General features: G+C 39.1%; 1 protein-coding gene across 1 annotated transcript in view; it reads right to left on the bottom strand.

Annotated features, from left to right (window-relative positions):
* Nucleotides 1-1,981: 1,981 nt before the first annotated feature.
* GABRA4 (gamma-aminobutyric acid type A receptor subunit alpha4) overlaps nucleotides 1,982-15,615 on the bottom strand; it is a 39,780-nt gene continuing 26,146 nt past the window's right edge. Inside the window, exon 9 of the mRNA XM_066548461.1 lies at nucleotides 1,982-6,083. Coding sequence (XP_066404558.1) covers nucleotides 5,550-6,083 — 534 coding nt within the window. The 3' untranslated portion in view covers nucleotides 1,982-5,549. The remainder of the gene's footprint in view (nucleotides 6,084-15,615) is intronic.

Below are 15,615 nucleotides of genomic sequence, written 5' to 3'. Positions count from 1 at the left end.
TAGTGAACTGCAATGGATATTAACTGGCTTTCTTTGAAATCCTTTCCAGCGGAATAATACAAAAAGCATGAGAAAGTCTAAGAGATAATTTTAGATGCAATAAGTTATGGACTAGAAGACAATGCTATTCAATTCTGAAATAAATACCTACCAATTTCTAACTCCTGTGAAAATAAATTATATTTTGCAAATTCTATCAATTTTACAATAATTGCATTTTTCATTCCCTCCAGTTAACACAGAATATAACATTAGCAAAGAGAGATCTTTACAGGGTGCTCTGTACTTCGCACTACTCTCACTTGCCTGGGATGTGGCAAAAATTTACTTTCAGAGTCTGATTTACTCAGAACACACTGAAACTCTCCCCACATTCACATTCTCCAAAATAGCTACATCTCGACTCTGAGGAGAGGCCTACAAATGAAGATGGTACAAATAAACGCGTATCAGACGCTTTCAAAACGGCACATTTTTCCTTCCAGTAAACTTCCCTTTTAAAGTGCACTGAAGAAAATTAAAAACACATATTGGTGCCAGTGGATACCAGTAGACATTCTTAAAAAAATGTAAACTCACCTTGGAAGCCCACAGTGAAAGAAATACAGGTTCTTGAAAAAAAAACCTAACTAATTTTAAAAGATGCTACTGTCATTCAACTTAATTTAACTTAACTTAATTTAACATTTAACTTAATTTTTTTTCTTAGATTTTTTCCCCCTGTTTTTTTGGGGTTGGTGTCTGGTGGTTAATACTGATCCCCATAATGCTATTTGCCTCTCAGATTTTCATTGAGTATGAAATTTTGTTTATGCAGTTTTGTTCTACCACATATAAATAGAGCAGCGATAAAGCTTATGCTTTACTGCTTTACTCCTGTCAGAGTATGAAGGGAAGCATCTCCTTTTCTCCCCACTTAGCGCTGACCTGCTGCAAACTTACTGCTGTATAGCCCTGAAGTTCTGTAAGGCTTCTACAACTCTGATCATCCTTGGCTTGATTGATATCATCAGCAGATGTTATACTAAACCTAGGCTTCTCAACACTACAGCTGCTTTTTTTCTAATCTATTTTTCAATACTAGGATTAAATAAAAACAAGGGTGGGTTTTTGTCAGCTGTCTGTATTGCAATTCATAACCAGTGCTAGCCACACAGACTCCTTCTATTTTAGTGAGGTCAAGCCCTATTGGCAAACCCTAGGAAGACAAGGAACTCACCAAAATTTCTGTCCTCCTTCCAAGTTAATCAAAAGTTATAAGAAGTGTGCAAAGCCCACGATCTATTCTGCTACTCAAGCAGAGCTCTGGCAACTCTTGGGATTTGTATGTATAGAGTGCTGCTATAGCCCACTGAAAAAGGGTCTCCTAAGAAATCTATAGTATCTATGGGAAAATGTCCCAGATGGCCAATGTGTGTCCCTTACAAAGCCTGTGCGTCATTTCTCCCATTCTGGCCTTCCCTACACTTCTAACAGCACAAGGAATATGGGAAGTCAGGCTTTGGATAAATTGGATAAATAGATACCCTGACAGTCTCACATAGCATACAGACAATGAGCTACAGCATTAAGGGACACAGAGGCCAAATGACACAAAGGAGGTGTACAGTACAGTGGAAGAAGATGGAATTCTGGGCATATAAAAAAGCTGAGTTCATTTAATTTTTTTGTAGAAATACTGGTTAATCCTATTAAATACATTTACTTGGTTTCCCCATTTCTGGGTAAGGTCCATTCTGAATGTTGAAGATGATGAGATGCCAAAGGCTACACTTGAACACCCTGTAATCAATAACTCTCAGGTCCTGTAAACAGAAGAGCTCTAATCACATTCCTTATTAAACTATTTACCTCTTTCATTCAATTATCATCCAGTTTACTCGCCTGATGAAAGGGTAATGTAGAGTGGATAACTAAACAGTTTAAAGTCTTTTTTCCCCTTCAAAGACACATGGGAGAAGAAATGCACTACCAACATCCATTTGATGGACACAAGTCCATTTTAATAGGAGGAAAAACAGATTCCAGTACTGCTGGTGAGCTCCAAGAGTTCAGGTCACCTTGAAGGGCTGGGGTCTAAGCTGGCAACCTTTCTCATCTTCATTATTTTCAGTTGCAGTGAAACCTATTAATAGTGGGCTCACAATTGACTACAAGCCACACTTCAGCTCCTGAACCTAATCTTCCTGAACCAAGTTTTTAACTGTTTTTCTCAAGTGGCTGCATTAGTGGTCAAGGCTGCATCACTGCAATCTGTGTGAGTTTTGTTGCTGGTAACAACGTCTCTGAGGAAATATCAGTGGAGAACTACCTCTGTTTCCTTGTAAAGATTTTTGTCTTTCTCTTCAGTTTCCTTTCCTGTTGATAGATGTGACCTTATCTGAAGTGTTTGGTTAGTTTTAAACCACTATGATACTGTCAAAAAAAGATTGTTCAACAAAGCCAATAGAAAAAAAGAACAAAACCCTAAAAATATAGCTCCTGTAGAGTTCATCTCACTGAACCTCATCTCTAATAAGCTGTTCGGTCACTGAAATGACACCTGCAATGTTCTCCCTTAGGATTTTAGTTAGCAGATTTGGGCTGCTATATTAAGCATATATATCCTTTTGTGCTTTCAAGTTATGGTATCACTGGTATATTGCAGTGATCTTTTTTGTTTTACTGTCTCTGATCATCCAGGGAGATTAAAAATAATGAAGAACAACTGTTAACAATAAATTCCTATTTACATTGTCCACATGTAATTTCAAAAGGTAATTATGGCAATTTCTTCATTTGCTGCAACATAAAAATGTCGTAAAGTTCAATAAAGTAGTCCTAGACTCATCACGATTTTTTTTAATGTACTTCATTTTGAATTTAGGCATGAGAGTTTTGGAAGGTACTTCAGAAATACACTGGATATTTAAAGTAGGTAACTTTTTCTGTGGTATCATTAAAAATTTCTCCCAAAATGGAAGCATAGAAATAAATATTTGTAATTTTTTTTTTTTGCAGTCCTTTTCCCTCTTTTAAGTCTTTAAACAGAAACTACAAGTGAATTGAAGCAGCACATTTAGATCAATCTTAGCTTGAACTAGTGTTGATCCCACTGAACAATGCACTAGAAAAAGCCGATTCTAAATTCAGTTCACAGGGATGAGTGGAAAGAACAGACAACTGCTTCTAATGAATTGTTTAAAGCTCTGCCTGTGAGAGAATATCCTTGGTTTTCATCACGGAGGAAAGCAAAGAGTAATTTCATTAACTTCTGGTGCAAATACTAAGTTCTCCACACAGCAGGTCACCATTCTTCGTGCTAGACGTATTTTGTCATCTGCGCAATTATAATCAATAATTGCCAGAGGTTTAGCTTTGTTTATTCTGCTTTAACCAAATAAATAATCCCTTGCTTACCATCTTCTATTCCAACAATTTGTAACAATGTGACCTAATTAGAGAGGAAACAGCTACAGCAACTAGCAGTACATCCAAAATACAAACTACTGCAGTTAGACATCGTGCACGGGTGCTCCATTTCCAGTTCTCCATCATGCCCCACAATGTTTTCCTAATGAGTGCTGTAGTGTCAACCATCTTCCAGATGTAAAAGATGAAAAAGGAAAGAACCATACCTGGCCCTTTGAGAGCATCCCTTAAGTAAAAGAAAGGCTAAGGCAACTGATTATATCACTCCATTATAATAAAGTTACGTAAGACATTTCCACTGCATTCTATCATCTACAGTTCATTATTACACATGAAAGAAACATCTGGGATCCATACTGCACACTGCAGTATCTCTTGCCAAGTATCTCCCAGGTCCCACAAGTTAAAGGTCAGATTCTCAGCCATGAGCTGGCTAAAAGGCTTGGAGAGACAGGGGCACAGTCATAGTTTCACCATTATGGGGCTTTTTACCCTGATGCTTGTCCCAGCATAGTTTAGGGCAGTCCTATGCATCCCTTTTGTTGCCAGCAGCTTGTGGTCTCCAGACATCCCTTGATCATTCTCTGGGCACAGAACCACTGAACACTCACCTGATCTGCCCTGCAGCACAAGACTTTGAGAATAGGCTACCAATCTCCTATTCAGTCAGCTGAAGCTAAGGATTAGTCCAGACCCTTTAAAGGCACAGCCAGATCATAGCTGAGAATTTGGCCCTTGATTCTCACTTGTCACCTGCACAGAAACACTAACCATTTGCCAAGCCAGACAGTTCTGTACAAACATTTCTTTTATTTATTGGCAATTTGTTTTCTACCTGTTCTAGTGAAAATAACGTTTATGATCAGGATTTCTATCAGGTTTAACTATTCAACTCTTTAATAATGTTGCCTACTTGCATACTGCAATTTGGTAAGAAAAGCACCTATCTATGCCACAGTTTAAAGTGAACAAATGGATTGTAAATTAACATTTTTAGCCTGGGATCCACCTAGAAAGTTTACTTTCTTATTTATACCACAGCAGTCCTTATCAAAAAGGGTGTCATTCATTCACTCAGTGACATGCCCCACTCATCTATGCACAGGAAATGGGGCTTTTTTTGCTTAATTTTCAAGCCACTTTTAAAACTGTGTTGAAAATTTAACTTGACATAAACATTACATAAGGAGGTGGAGGGGGAAATGGAATATGTGTTTAAAGGAAATCAGGAGTGTAACTGAAAAGTATGGAGGGAAAAAACAAAAAGCAAACCAAACCCAAAGCATCCAAAGAGAAAGCAAAGAATTTAAATGAAAAGTTGAACATTGTGGTCTGGTCCTCATCTACTACAACTGATGTAATTTAGGAATAAATCCACTCAAGCTGGTCAGCAAGGCCAAAGAAGAATCGCCCACTTAAGATCACCGTACCAAACAAGAAAATCCAATTTTGAGAATTACATCAGATTTCAGATTTTACAAGGTTCACTCATTCTTAGTTTGGTGTGAGAATTTCCTAGGTTACAATGCAAAATAATGCTTAGTAAAAATATACGGAGCTCTACAACTCCTTTGCATAACTTTCCTGGAGTTGCACTCTCCCAGGCTGGACTTTCTTCCCTTTTGCTGCTATTGATTTTCTTCCCCCCATTCTGTCAATTTTAATCTAGCAGGGAAAGTCCTTTTCTAGCAAGCACTGTCAAGATATACAGGACATAGACCTCACACTCAGAGAATGCAATGCTGTGTCCAGACAGCAGTGCTGGGTGCCTCAGGCATTTGTGATAGCCAACATGCATATTCCTAGCAGTCAGATGTGTTCCACTGCACAGCTTTGCACCTCTGCCTCTGATTTTTTTCAGGTGCATGTTCCTCCCTATTGCAAGTTCTGTGCAGCCAGAGTAGCTTGTCTCAAGCAAGTGTTGGTTCATTGCTGGCTGAAGGGAGGAAGACCCATTACTGTTACCCTTTACTCTGTTACGAGTTAACAAATTATCCCCAATAACTCCAGCCTTTAGAACGGGAAAGTACCACACAGCTTTTATAAATAAGAATTACTGACCTTTTTAAATAGTTTCAAAAGAAGAAACTCTGCATCAAATGTGAGTATAATTTAGGAACTACTACATAGCAGCAAAACTACATTAGACTTTCTGATTTTTCCATGGTATCCTTGGATAGATACACCACCCAGTAGACCATGTTAAATGCTCCAAAGGTAACAGGAAATAAAATGCGTGCATATTTGTCTATCTTACTCGTGCCAGAGTGGGAGGCAGGGGGAGGAGGTGGTGTGACAGCAGATGGCTTTGCAGATGCTCCTAATGTATTAGGTGTGGTGGTCTGAATCTGCTCCAGTCTAGATCCAAGCAAGTGCTGAATGGAAGGGGATCCAGCTGTGGCATGCTGGGATACAAATCCAGTTAAAATTGGGGTAGAAGGAGGAGCTGGAGGGGTAGCTCTTGCAGAGGATAATGTCTCCGATGCGTTGATTCGTGTGAAAGGGTTGGGACTTGATGCAGAAAGGGAGTGGGGTGTAATGTCAGAAGACCCCTGAGCTACAGAGGGAGGCTGGACAGAGCTGTGCCTTGTGTCAATTCGGCTCCCACCATCAGCTTCAGACTGTACTGTGGCATTTGTTCTTTTCCTCACATTTGAATTGGCATCTGTACTCTGCAAAGTTACAAAAAAATACTTGTCATTCTTAAAATAAACACTCAAACAAAAGCAATGGAAACTATAATCAAGTACTATCCAAGTAATACTCACAAATATAACCATAGCTGATCCTGAAGAACAAAGATACCAAAAAATTATGAAAATAGATTTACTAGCATATAAAGTGACAAACAAGAATTCCTTTTACCTGTGGCTGGAATACCAGAGTGAAGACATCACACTCCATGTGGTGCAGTACCTATACAAACTGAATACCACGAAGCTAAGGATTCTCAGATTAGAGTCACAGCTTTTTCCAGGCTCAAGCTCAAAACAAGATTCCTCAATGTCTACCTCTTTCTCTGATGATATAAAAACATTCTAGATGCAACTTTCCAGCCATGAAGGTTTATTTATTCTATATATCTCCAGAAAAATAACTACCATATACTAGGAACTCTAGTCCTCTACAGAAGAGGCTGTTAAAATGCAAGTATTCAGCAAACCAAGTTGCCACATTGCTGTTCTTTCAGAAATAAAGCCAGTGCTTTTTCACATCAACCATAGGCAATAAATTAACCAGGCACAACTGAACCAGGGAATAAATTAGTCTCTCATCAACTACTTCTCTCCGTTCATTAGGTAAGAGAAGTGGTGAATTCTCCATCACTTGGTGTCTTCAGGCAAGTCTCGATGTCTTTCTGAAAGATATTCTTCAATCAAATAGTACTTATTAGGCTGCATGAGAAACCGAAATACAGATAAGGAAGTACAGGAATAGAAAATCCATCAGAGTTTAACATTCTACTGATTTTTTGGGACTAGGACTTGGCTTCTGCCTTTATTCTTTGCACTTAAGAGGAAGACTAACATGTCCTGAATTTCCTTCTGGAAAGGTATTTAAAGAACTCTGACCTTCAGCAATGCACCTAAATATGATGTAAAACATATAATACTTTAGATATAACATGTGAATATCTTCTAATTAAGAAACTAACTGATTACCAGAAGACAAAGACTTGAGGACCGATAGGGTACATATGTCTAAATACAGACAGGATGAAACAACCACTAGTTATATATAAAAAGTCCTATGTTTTATGCCTCTCTGATGATACCATTCCCAAGCATTGCCTTGCACCATACCAACTGTGCCTTTGGCTCCCCTTCCCTCCAGCCTTCCCAGAGAACCCTGCCAAAGCTCACAGCAGAAATCAAAGAGAGAGAAAGCATGCAGCAATGTCTTTCCTCCTTCATCCAACAGCAGTTCTCTCCAGCCAAGTGACAGAGCAGTAACAGAGAGTAGGTTAGGTATTATTCAAGGTACTAGCAGTACCTTGAGTAGTGACAAGAGTGACACTGTGTCTGTCTGCTACACCAATTGTGCTTTCACTGTTCTGCTCAAGGAAACCAAGAAATTGAAGCTGAAAAGAAATCTAAAAAAATAACTAAAATAAAAAAAAAATCAAATCACTTGATAGTATTCCCATCATGACCAGAATGCTGGTCCCTAATCCTGTTAATTGCAATACAAATCTGTCACTGGCAATACTGTTGGCCTGAATTTATCTGAAACTGTCACAGCTTTATGCCTGTTCATGTCTGATGTATTTGCCAGCTCACAGTTGATATATCAAAGAATCCCTCTTAAATTTCAGTTTTCCTTCCTGCACAGAATCATGTCAATCCCTTTTATTTATTATTCTGCATCTGCAATCCAAAGAAGCAGAGGACTAGAAGAAACACAAGAAGCTGGTTTTTCCTAAAGAAACACTAATTTTACTGTTTGATAGAGAAGCCCAAGTCACTCTTTGGGAAGTGCAGAAGTACACACAGATGTGAAAATTGGATACTTTCATACTAGGGTTGTCAATGACCCAGGAACAGTAAAGCCATTTTCAAGACTGCTAAATTGAAATTATAAAGTACAATCAGGACAGGGGTACATTTACTAGAGACTTGGTAATACCTGGTGGAGCGCTGCATGTCACTTGAAGGCTTGCAAAGCTAAGCAGATTGAAGTCATCAATGCTCACTGCCCAAAACAATATCTCTGTGCCATGGAGAAGCTGGCACTAGTCAATGAGAGGAGGTGAGTTTTATCTTTTACATGCAGATCCTTGGACAACCTGGCTTGCTCAAGTATGTGTCACCCACTGTAAAGCTCTCAAGCAGTGCCTAGGAAGCAAAAATTCACAGGCTGGGGCAGGGGTTGCAATGTACATCTGCACTGGAACCAAGACATGTCTCAGTTCCTTCCTGTTCTCTACCTGCATTAGACAAGTAGCTTAGAAGTGCTGCTGCTGCTGGAGAATGGAATTACCACACCTTCAGTCACTCCACATGCAACCAAAATGAATAGTTCAAAGAGCAAAACAATAAATTAGGTGCCATTAGTTTACAGAGACACCATTTTATGCTCTTGCTCACTTGTACTTTCACCTCTTTTCAATGACCATCTCAGTGTATTTCCCTTTTGTGCACCATCATCTACAGACATGGGTAAGACAGACAGGTAACAGTCAGGCTCCTCACATTCCAGGCATCTCCATTTCTTTTGTAGGAACTTGTTTCCATCAATATATATCTGCATAATACCTCATCTTCCTCCCCAGTTCAACTGTCATCTAAATGACCAAATGAGGCCTGTTGCCATTGGGTTCACTATTTATTTTCCATTACGGTCTCTATTCTAGAATAAAATTATCTATACTATTTCAAATGGTCAAAATGTGTGCTGTGTAACATCCTACTGGGCATGTGCTTTCTTGTTACTGACACAGAAAACTTCCAACACTTCAGAAAACTTAATTTCAGAGAGAAAAACACTTTTCTCATAACATACACATAAATGTACACATAAAGGCTGAATACAAAACACTGTAATATCTAAAAATAACACAGCATAACAAGCACCAATAATGTGGGATCATTTTTGTTAATTCCCTGGAAACCACCTTCCAATCACTCAGAGCATGGAAATCAGAAATGGCATTTCTAACGTGCTCCACAGACAGTGTATCACAGACACCCGGTTGTTCTTGCACGATGTCATTGTAATAGTTTGTATTTGTGTTCTTGAGCAGAATCTTGCTCTTGAAAGGTACTGAAACAAGCATGCTTCCTGGAGCACCCACAGCCATGCCTTGTCAAAGCTGAGCAGAATGCACTCTCCTTGTCAGGGTGGCCTCAACAGCACATTGACCATCATTTATCCTTTCCTTGCACTTGTTTTACTCAAGATAATATCATGACAATAGTTCCTCCTCCTCATTTAAAGCACTCAGGTACCCCTCCTTGTTGAGTTGTCCATGTAAAAAATATCTTGCAAAAATTCTTATTACTGGTTTTATACATAGGGCTCTTCTATATTTCTCTATTCAACATTGCAAAGATAACTCAGTTCTTCCTACTAAAATAACATTTCTCCTCTGTACAGAAGCTATCTCACAACTCTACATCATCTGAAGATTAGTGACAAAGTCACTAATAAAAATATCAAAAAAGACTGATTCTGTAGCAAGCCTCAATGACTCAAATTCTGTTGTAAAACGTAGTAAAATACAATGCTCAGATTGTATTAGGAAAACATTCCACAGTCATTTCAGTTATGGTATATACCCCTAGTAAAAGGGTAATGTGATAATGACAATCTGACCAACAAAATTATAAATGTATGCAAACACTTGTTACCTCCCAAAATTATTTCACTTTATCTTTTTTAAAACAACAGCAAAAAACACGAAACTGCCTTTTAGTTTGGAAGCACTGACTATGCTTGCATGGCAAGGTTTTCATGACATAGGGGACACAGGGGTGGACTCTGTGAGAAGCTGCCAGAAACTTCCCCTGTGTCTGACAAACATGCAGCTGCAGCCTGTGGAGGTCCCCGTGCCAGAGTGTGGAGCAGCCTGGTTTTGAAGGACTGCACTCCATGGAAGGACCTACACTGCAGCAGCTCATGAAAACTGCAAAGCCTGGGAAGGACTCACATTGGAAAAGTACATGGAGGACTGTCTGCCCCAGGAGGGTCCTCACACTAGATCAAGACAAGACTGAGAAGATTCTTTCCCCTGAGGAAGAAGGAGTGGCAGAGATAACTTGCAATGATTTGACTGTAACTACCATATCCCATCCCCCTGAACCACTCTAGGGCAGGAGATAAATTCAGGAGTAAAATTAAGCACAGGAAGAAGGCTTCAGGGAAGATATTTTAAAATTTAGTTTTTGTTTTCTCATTACCCTACTCTGCTTTGACTAGTAATAAATTAAACTAGTTTTCCCCAAGTTAAGTCTGTTTTGCCCATGATGGTAATTGCTGAGGGATCTCTCCTTGTCCTTATCTTGACCCATGAGCTTTTTGTTGTATTTTCCCTACCCTGCTCAGTTTAGGAGAGGAGTGATAGAGCATCTCTGGTGGGCACCTGGTGTTCAGCCAGGGTCAACCCATCACAGGCACAAAAACAAGAAACATAACATGAAAATCAAATAGGAGCCAAATGAAAATGCAAGCCAAGAAAGGAAGGGATTATCCAAAAGTAAGGATTCTTTTATGAGGGCAAGTCAGGAAACCACTCAATTGTCCTGAGCCAACAGGACTGCCGTGCTAGTCCAGACGGGGCTCCACAGGAAACACCGAGTGCACATTTTTCACATTCTCACTCTAGAATAAGAAAGGTTCTGATTTTCTGGAGGTATTTCAGTAAGACTTTTGGGAGACATTTAAAATCGTGTATCTCAGGAAGGCAAAATGGGAGCCTGGAAACTACTATAACATCCAGTCTATTCCAGTGTGCATTGCCAGGCTTAATAGAGCTGAGAAAGATTGCCTGTCTATAAAACAACAAATTCTGCTTGGGTAAATGCTGCTTCACCTTTTCTTTGAAACAGTCTGTCCATCTGATAGGTCCAATCAATTGGTACAACCAATTCCACACACACCAGGAACTCTGATCGTAACCACCACCAAATCAGCAGTTGTAAGTACTTTGCTCTGATAAATCCTCCGTCAAGAGGAAACTTTCTTGCTATAGATCCTGTCAGGAGAATTCAGCCTCTGAACCTTTACTGGCAGAAACAGTATGAATGAATTTCAAAATTTTGGGTGATTTGAGTGCACAATTCCTGTCTGTGCATAATCAAAGTTCTCAAGAGCTCTGAGAATACATATATTGTCCTAATTGTAAGACATCTTCATTGGCTAAAGCTCTGTGGTTGGCTGGGATACATTAATGTGCACTACTGTATACCTATTTTCTTTTTAACAGCCAACATCAGCAACAGTGAAAACTAAATTCCAGCCTTCATGGAACTTCAAACATTTATCACCAAAACTTTGATCATGCCAGAGGCAGATAGGTGAGTGTAGTAAAGCCAAGGAATTGACCAAATATGCAAAAATGTGGAGTAAAGTCTTTCTGAGAAGAGACTCATAATCACTCCTCCTTTCTACCCAAATGAATATTTCCTTAGTGAATACAACTAAAAAAAAAAAAAAGAGAACTAAAACAAAAAACTTGCTCAGTAAAACAGGTTTAGAAAACTCCCATCCTATGCATAAGCATACTTCACTGAGGAGGAAGGAGGCTGTAGGATAGGACAGGAGGTTCAAATTCAGTCAGACAAATTTTGTCACATAGCATGCAATATGCAAAAATATTTTTTAAGTATTGACTGCTTTAAAAGGCACTGAGACTTTGCTTTAGTTTTAAGTATCACATAGTATTTCCCATGCATTTTATCCTTAAAAGAACTAAATTAGGGAAAGAATCATTAAATACAAATTCTTCCTATGTGTAATGTCCTGATGCAAGATGCCCTTTTGCTAGTACTAGAACAGAAAGTCCATTTAGCATGAAGGTAGGACATCTATACCAACCTCCTTACAAATATGAGTAAAATGTGGTAATTAATGCTGTATCCACATGCAATTAACCATGAATAATACAATGAAAGAAGCTTTCAGCATAGCTCAGGATAAATCTATGCAATTTATTGCTTAATACTGTGGCAGATTTGTGGAGTAAGTTTGATGGTCAATGTCTATGACAGAGTGTATAGAACAAACAAAAAAAAAACCTTCAACAAATCTATTGCCAAAAATCAACTCACACATCATTTGCTTTTCCATTTATGCTGAACTTTGATGGATACTGCTGTTTACTACAGCACTAAAATGATGCACAAATATGAGCTGATCTAAATTCTTCAATATTTAACATGGTTTGTACACCATAAACAGCTGCTCACATAATGTGGAAATTCTGAAACTATTTCTAAGTCTACGTAAGCCTCAACTTGAGCCAAAAAAATAAAGTACCGGATTGTTTTTTATGTATTACCAGTTTTTGACAAGTGAGGCAATTTTGCACTTCAATGAAGTCAAGATTGCAAATTTAGCATGAAGTGAAGTAGCGTGCAGCAGCTGAGCTGAGGTTCAAGGGAAGGGGATCATCAGCACAGCAATATGCAGTACTGAACTGACAAACTTAGTCATCTTGTTACAGAACAAAGAGAGCTGCTAACAACCACACTGCATATTTCCTATGATAAGGCCAACCTAGAATCCCTAAAACAAACAGGAACATAATTTAAAAGTCACAAGTCGTGTCCTGGGGAGAATGCAGCAATAATAAAAGTGGTTACCAGGACACCAGGGAAGTTAGTCCTTAGGACTGTATTTAAAAACAAAAGCAGTGAGAACACTGCAAGCTGTGAGAAACTCTTGTATTGGTGCAGCATTGTACAATCAGCTGTTTCATGCAACTCAACTTTCTGTATCTTTAGTGCTCTACATAGCAACTTTAAATCAGTCTCTGTAATTTTAAATTTCTTCACAGTTTTTATGATGGGCACATCCTTTTGAGATGTGAATCCAAAATAAGCAGCTCTTACTGCCTGAGCTAACAGAGTATCAGTAGTACTCAGCATGGAAAATCCCCTTCTTAGGCTCTCTGATCACCAGGAAGCACAGCCATCATCAACTCTTGAAAAACAGGTGCACATTAAAACTAGAGCCATGTATTGGCAATATAATTCAGATGCATTCTTCTAATCTTCCTCAGGACTCCTTGGAAAACAGCTCAGCAGATGTGGGGTTGGATATACAGACACTTCTGAAGACCTGTGTCAGGCTCGCCCTGTGACAGAGCTTCACAGCATCACTGTGCAAGATCCCAGCACTGCTTTTGCACTGTTTGTTTGCTCAGGTGGAGAGCTCACTGCTGCAGGTCAATACATTTTCTAGTTCACAACAGATCTTTGCCACAGGATATCACTAAAATGGTTTCTCTTTCTGGGACTGAGGAAGTACAATACTTAAAGGAGTAAATTCTCTTTTCCCAAGGATAAATGCACAGCAGACTTTACAAGTCACACCACCACCATCTGGTACCAGTTCTAGTGGGAGAGAGAGCTAACACTTCGACATCCAGCAAGCAGCTGTCAAAGCTGGAGAGAAATGCTCTGGGTAGGATCACAGCCTAAATTACACACCTTTGCAGAAGGAGCCACCCAACTGTATCCAGTGCTTCCAGCTCTGAGCTCTTTCCTGGGGCAAGACAGCTAAGACACACCATAAAAAGACTGTCCTCCTCTGCTGTAACCCAGCAACCAGGAAGGGAGCATGGGTTTGGTGATTGGAGACCACTTCTCAAATCTGCCCTGTCACAGGGATATCCACACAGCCTTCTCACATCTCAAGCGTTTCCCCACCAGGCCATTGGATATTCTATCACAAGTGATCATCCTTCCTTTCTAGAGATGTTGCTTTCTCCACACTTCAATCTTGCCCTCCCATTGCAGTGCATGCACGGACAAGCCAGCTCCAGAATCGATTCCTTTCCTTCTCCATGGCCCCCCACACAAATTATTTAACATAATGAGAGAGCAGCTTCAATAGAACTTAATATGCCAAGGACTACCTAGCAGTCTGGCTACTAATCTAAGTGTTGAAAAGGCTACTAATCTCCAGTATTGAAAAGGCAGGACTCAAGTCTGCTCAGACTCCCACATGGGATTGGTGGGAGGCTGTATCTAAGAGGCATGCTGGCCACTGAGTTGAAACGGGGTAGGTATCCACCTAAGATGCATGGCAAACACCTAACAAGCAGCAAGTCAGTTTTTACATGCCTCCCAGGGAAATTTAGTAATTATGCCTTTCAGGTGCCTAATCACCATTTTGCATACTTCATCTCCCTAAGTAAAAAACAAAACCCAAACACAAAATCAACCAGTCAAAAAAAATTCCTGAAAATGGAAGCACAATCAAAGCAGTTTTAAAATGGCAAAGAATTTTAATTGTTTATTAGAATAATCAGGTATGTAACAATGAAGTGTTAGTAGAATGGAATCAAAACTTAACAGCCAATAAACACCTTTATTCTTTTCTGTTAATTTTCCAAGGATACAATTAATGTCTTTCATGACAGCACAACTAAAACTTCAATGAGACACAGGTAAATGAATTTACAGAAATGTCAGTAATGTATTATATGAGAGCATGGCCTTCCCAAACGGAGAGAACTCAATTAATCCAAGCAAAAATTCATTCAAAAATTGGAAGGCTGAGAGCAACCAAAGTCTGACATTTTTGAACAACTATAATTTGAAACGCTTACTGTTTAGCTGCAACAACAAAATTGTTTGTATGGTAATTTAGTATTATTTTACTATTAAAATCTACCATAGTGTTTTTTATCCTTAACAATCCTTCCTGAGAAAACAGTCTGTTCTTCTGAGAGGACATTGTATAGCCTGCCAAATTCACACTATTTGACATTTATCAGGGAAGCAGCATGTTGTCATCAGTGTAAATAATGCTGCTTGTCCCAAATCCCACTGAGTCACCATATTGACCTGCTGCGAGCAAAAGCAAAACTTGGAGGAGAAATCTACCCTGGTTTACTACTATGTTGCAGAGCTAGTCAATCAGAATTTTACTGGAATAATACTAGAGACTTTGGGTTGCCTCATAGAGCCCTGGATTATAGCCAAGTAAAAGCTTCCCTGCCACAAAATACAATTAATTCTAGTCCCTAGATCTAGCAGTGCAGCGAGCAGTGAAAATTATTTAGAAAGGAAAACAAAGGGGAGATATGTTATAAGAGCCAGTTCAATATCCACTCTGTTCATTTTGCAATCTGAATCATGTAATGGGAAGAGAAAAGAAGAAAGAAGAGCACTCCATTCTATGTTCTACCACCAGACAGGCATAAAAGTGCACAAAACATAACTTACAAAAACCATGGCAAATTTATGCCAAATAAATCCATCCACCTGTGTGCTGCGTAAAAGCCTTACACATGCAAACATGTATGCACTGGTGCACAATTCTTAAAGATTTTATTTATCTTATGCCAAAATGAAAGAACTGAAAACATGACTATGGTGGGGAACAAACCTATTAGCCTAAGTCATGTCCTAATGAACTGTGGAGGTGATTTGTGTGACATCTCTGAAAAGAAGAAGAATGGCTGATTAGGAACCAAGGACCTTAGTTATTTTCTCTATCTTTCAAAATTCATTGACCTTAAAGCTATATTAAGTT

Source organism: Molothrus aeneus, chromosome 4 (genome assembly GCF_037042795.1).
Source record: "Molothrus aeneus isolate 106 chromosome 4, BPBGC_Maene_1.0, whole genome shotgun sequence".
In the NCBI taxonomy this organism is placed as follows: domain Eukaryota; kingdom Metazoa; phylum Chordata; class Aves; order Passeriformes; family Icteridae; genus Molothrus; species Molothrus aeneus.
This window is presented reverse-complemented; position numbering and strand designations above follow the sequence as displayed.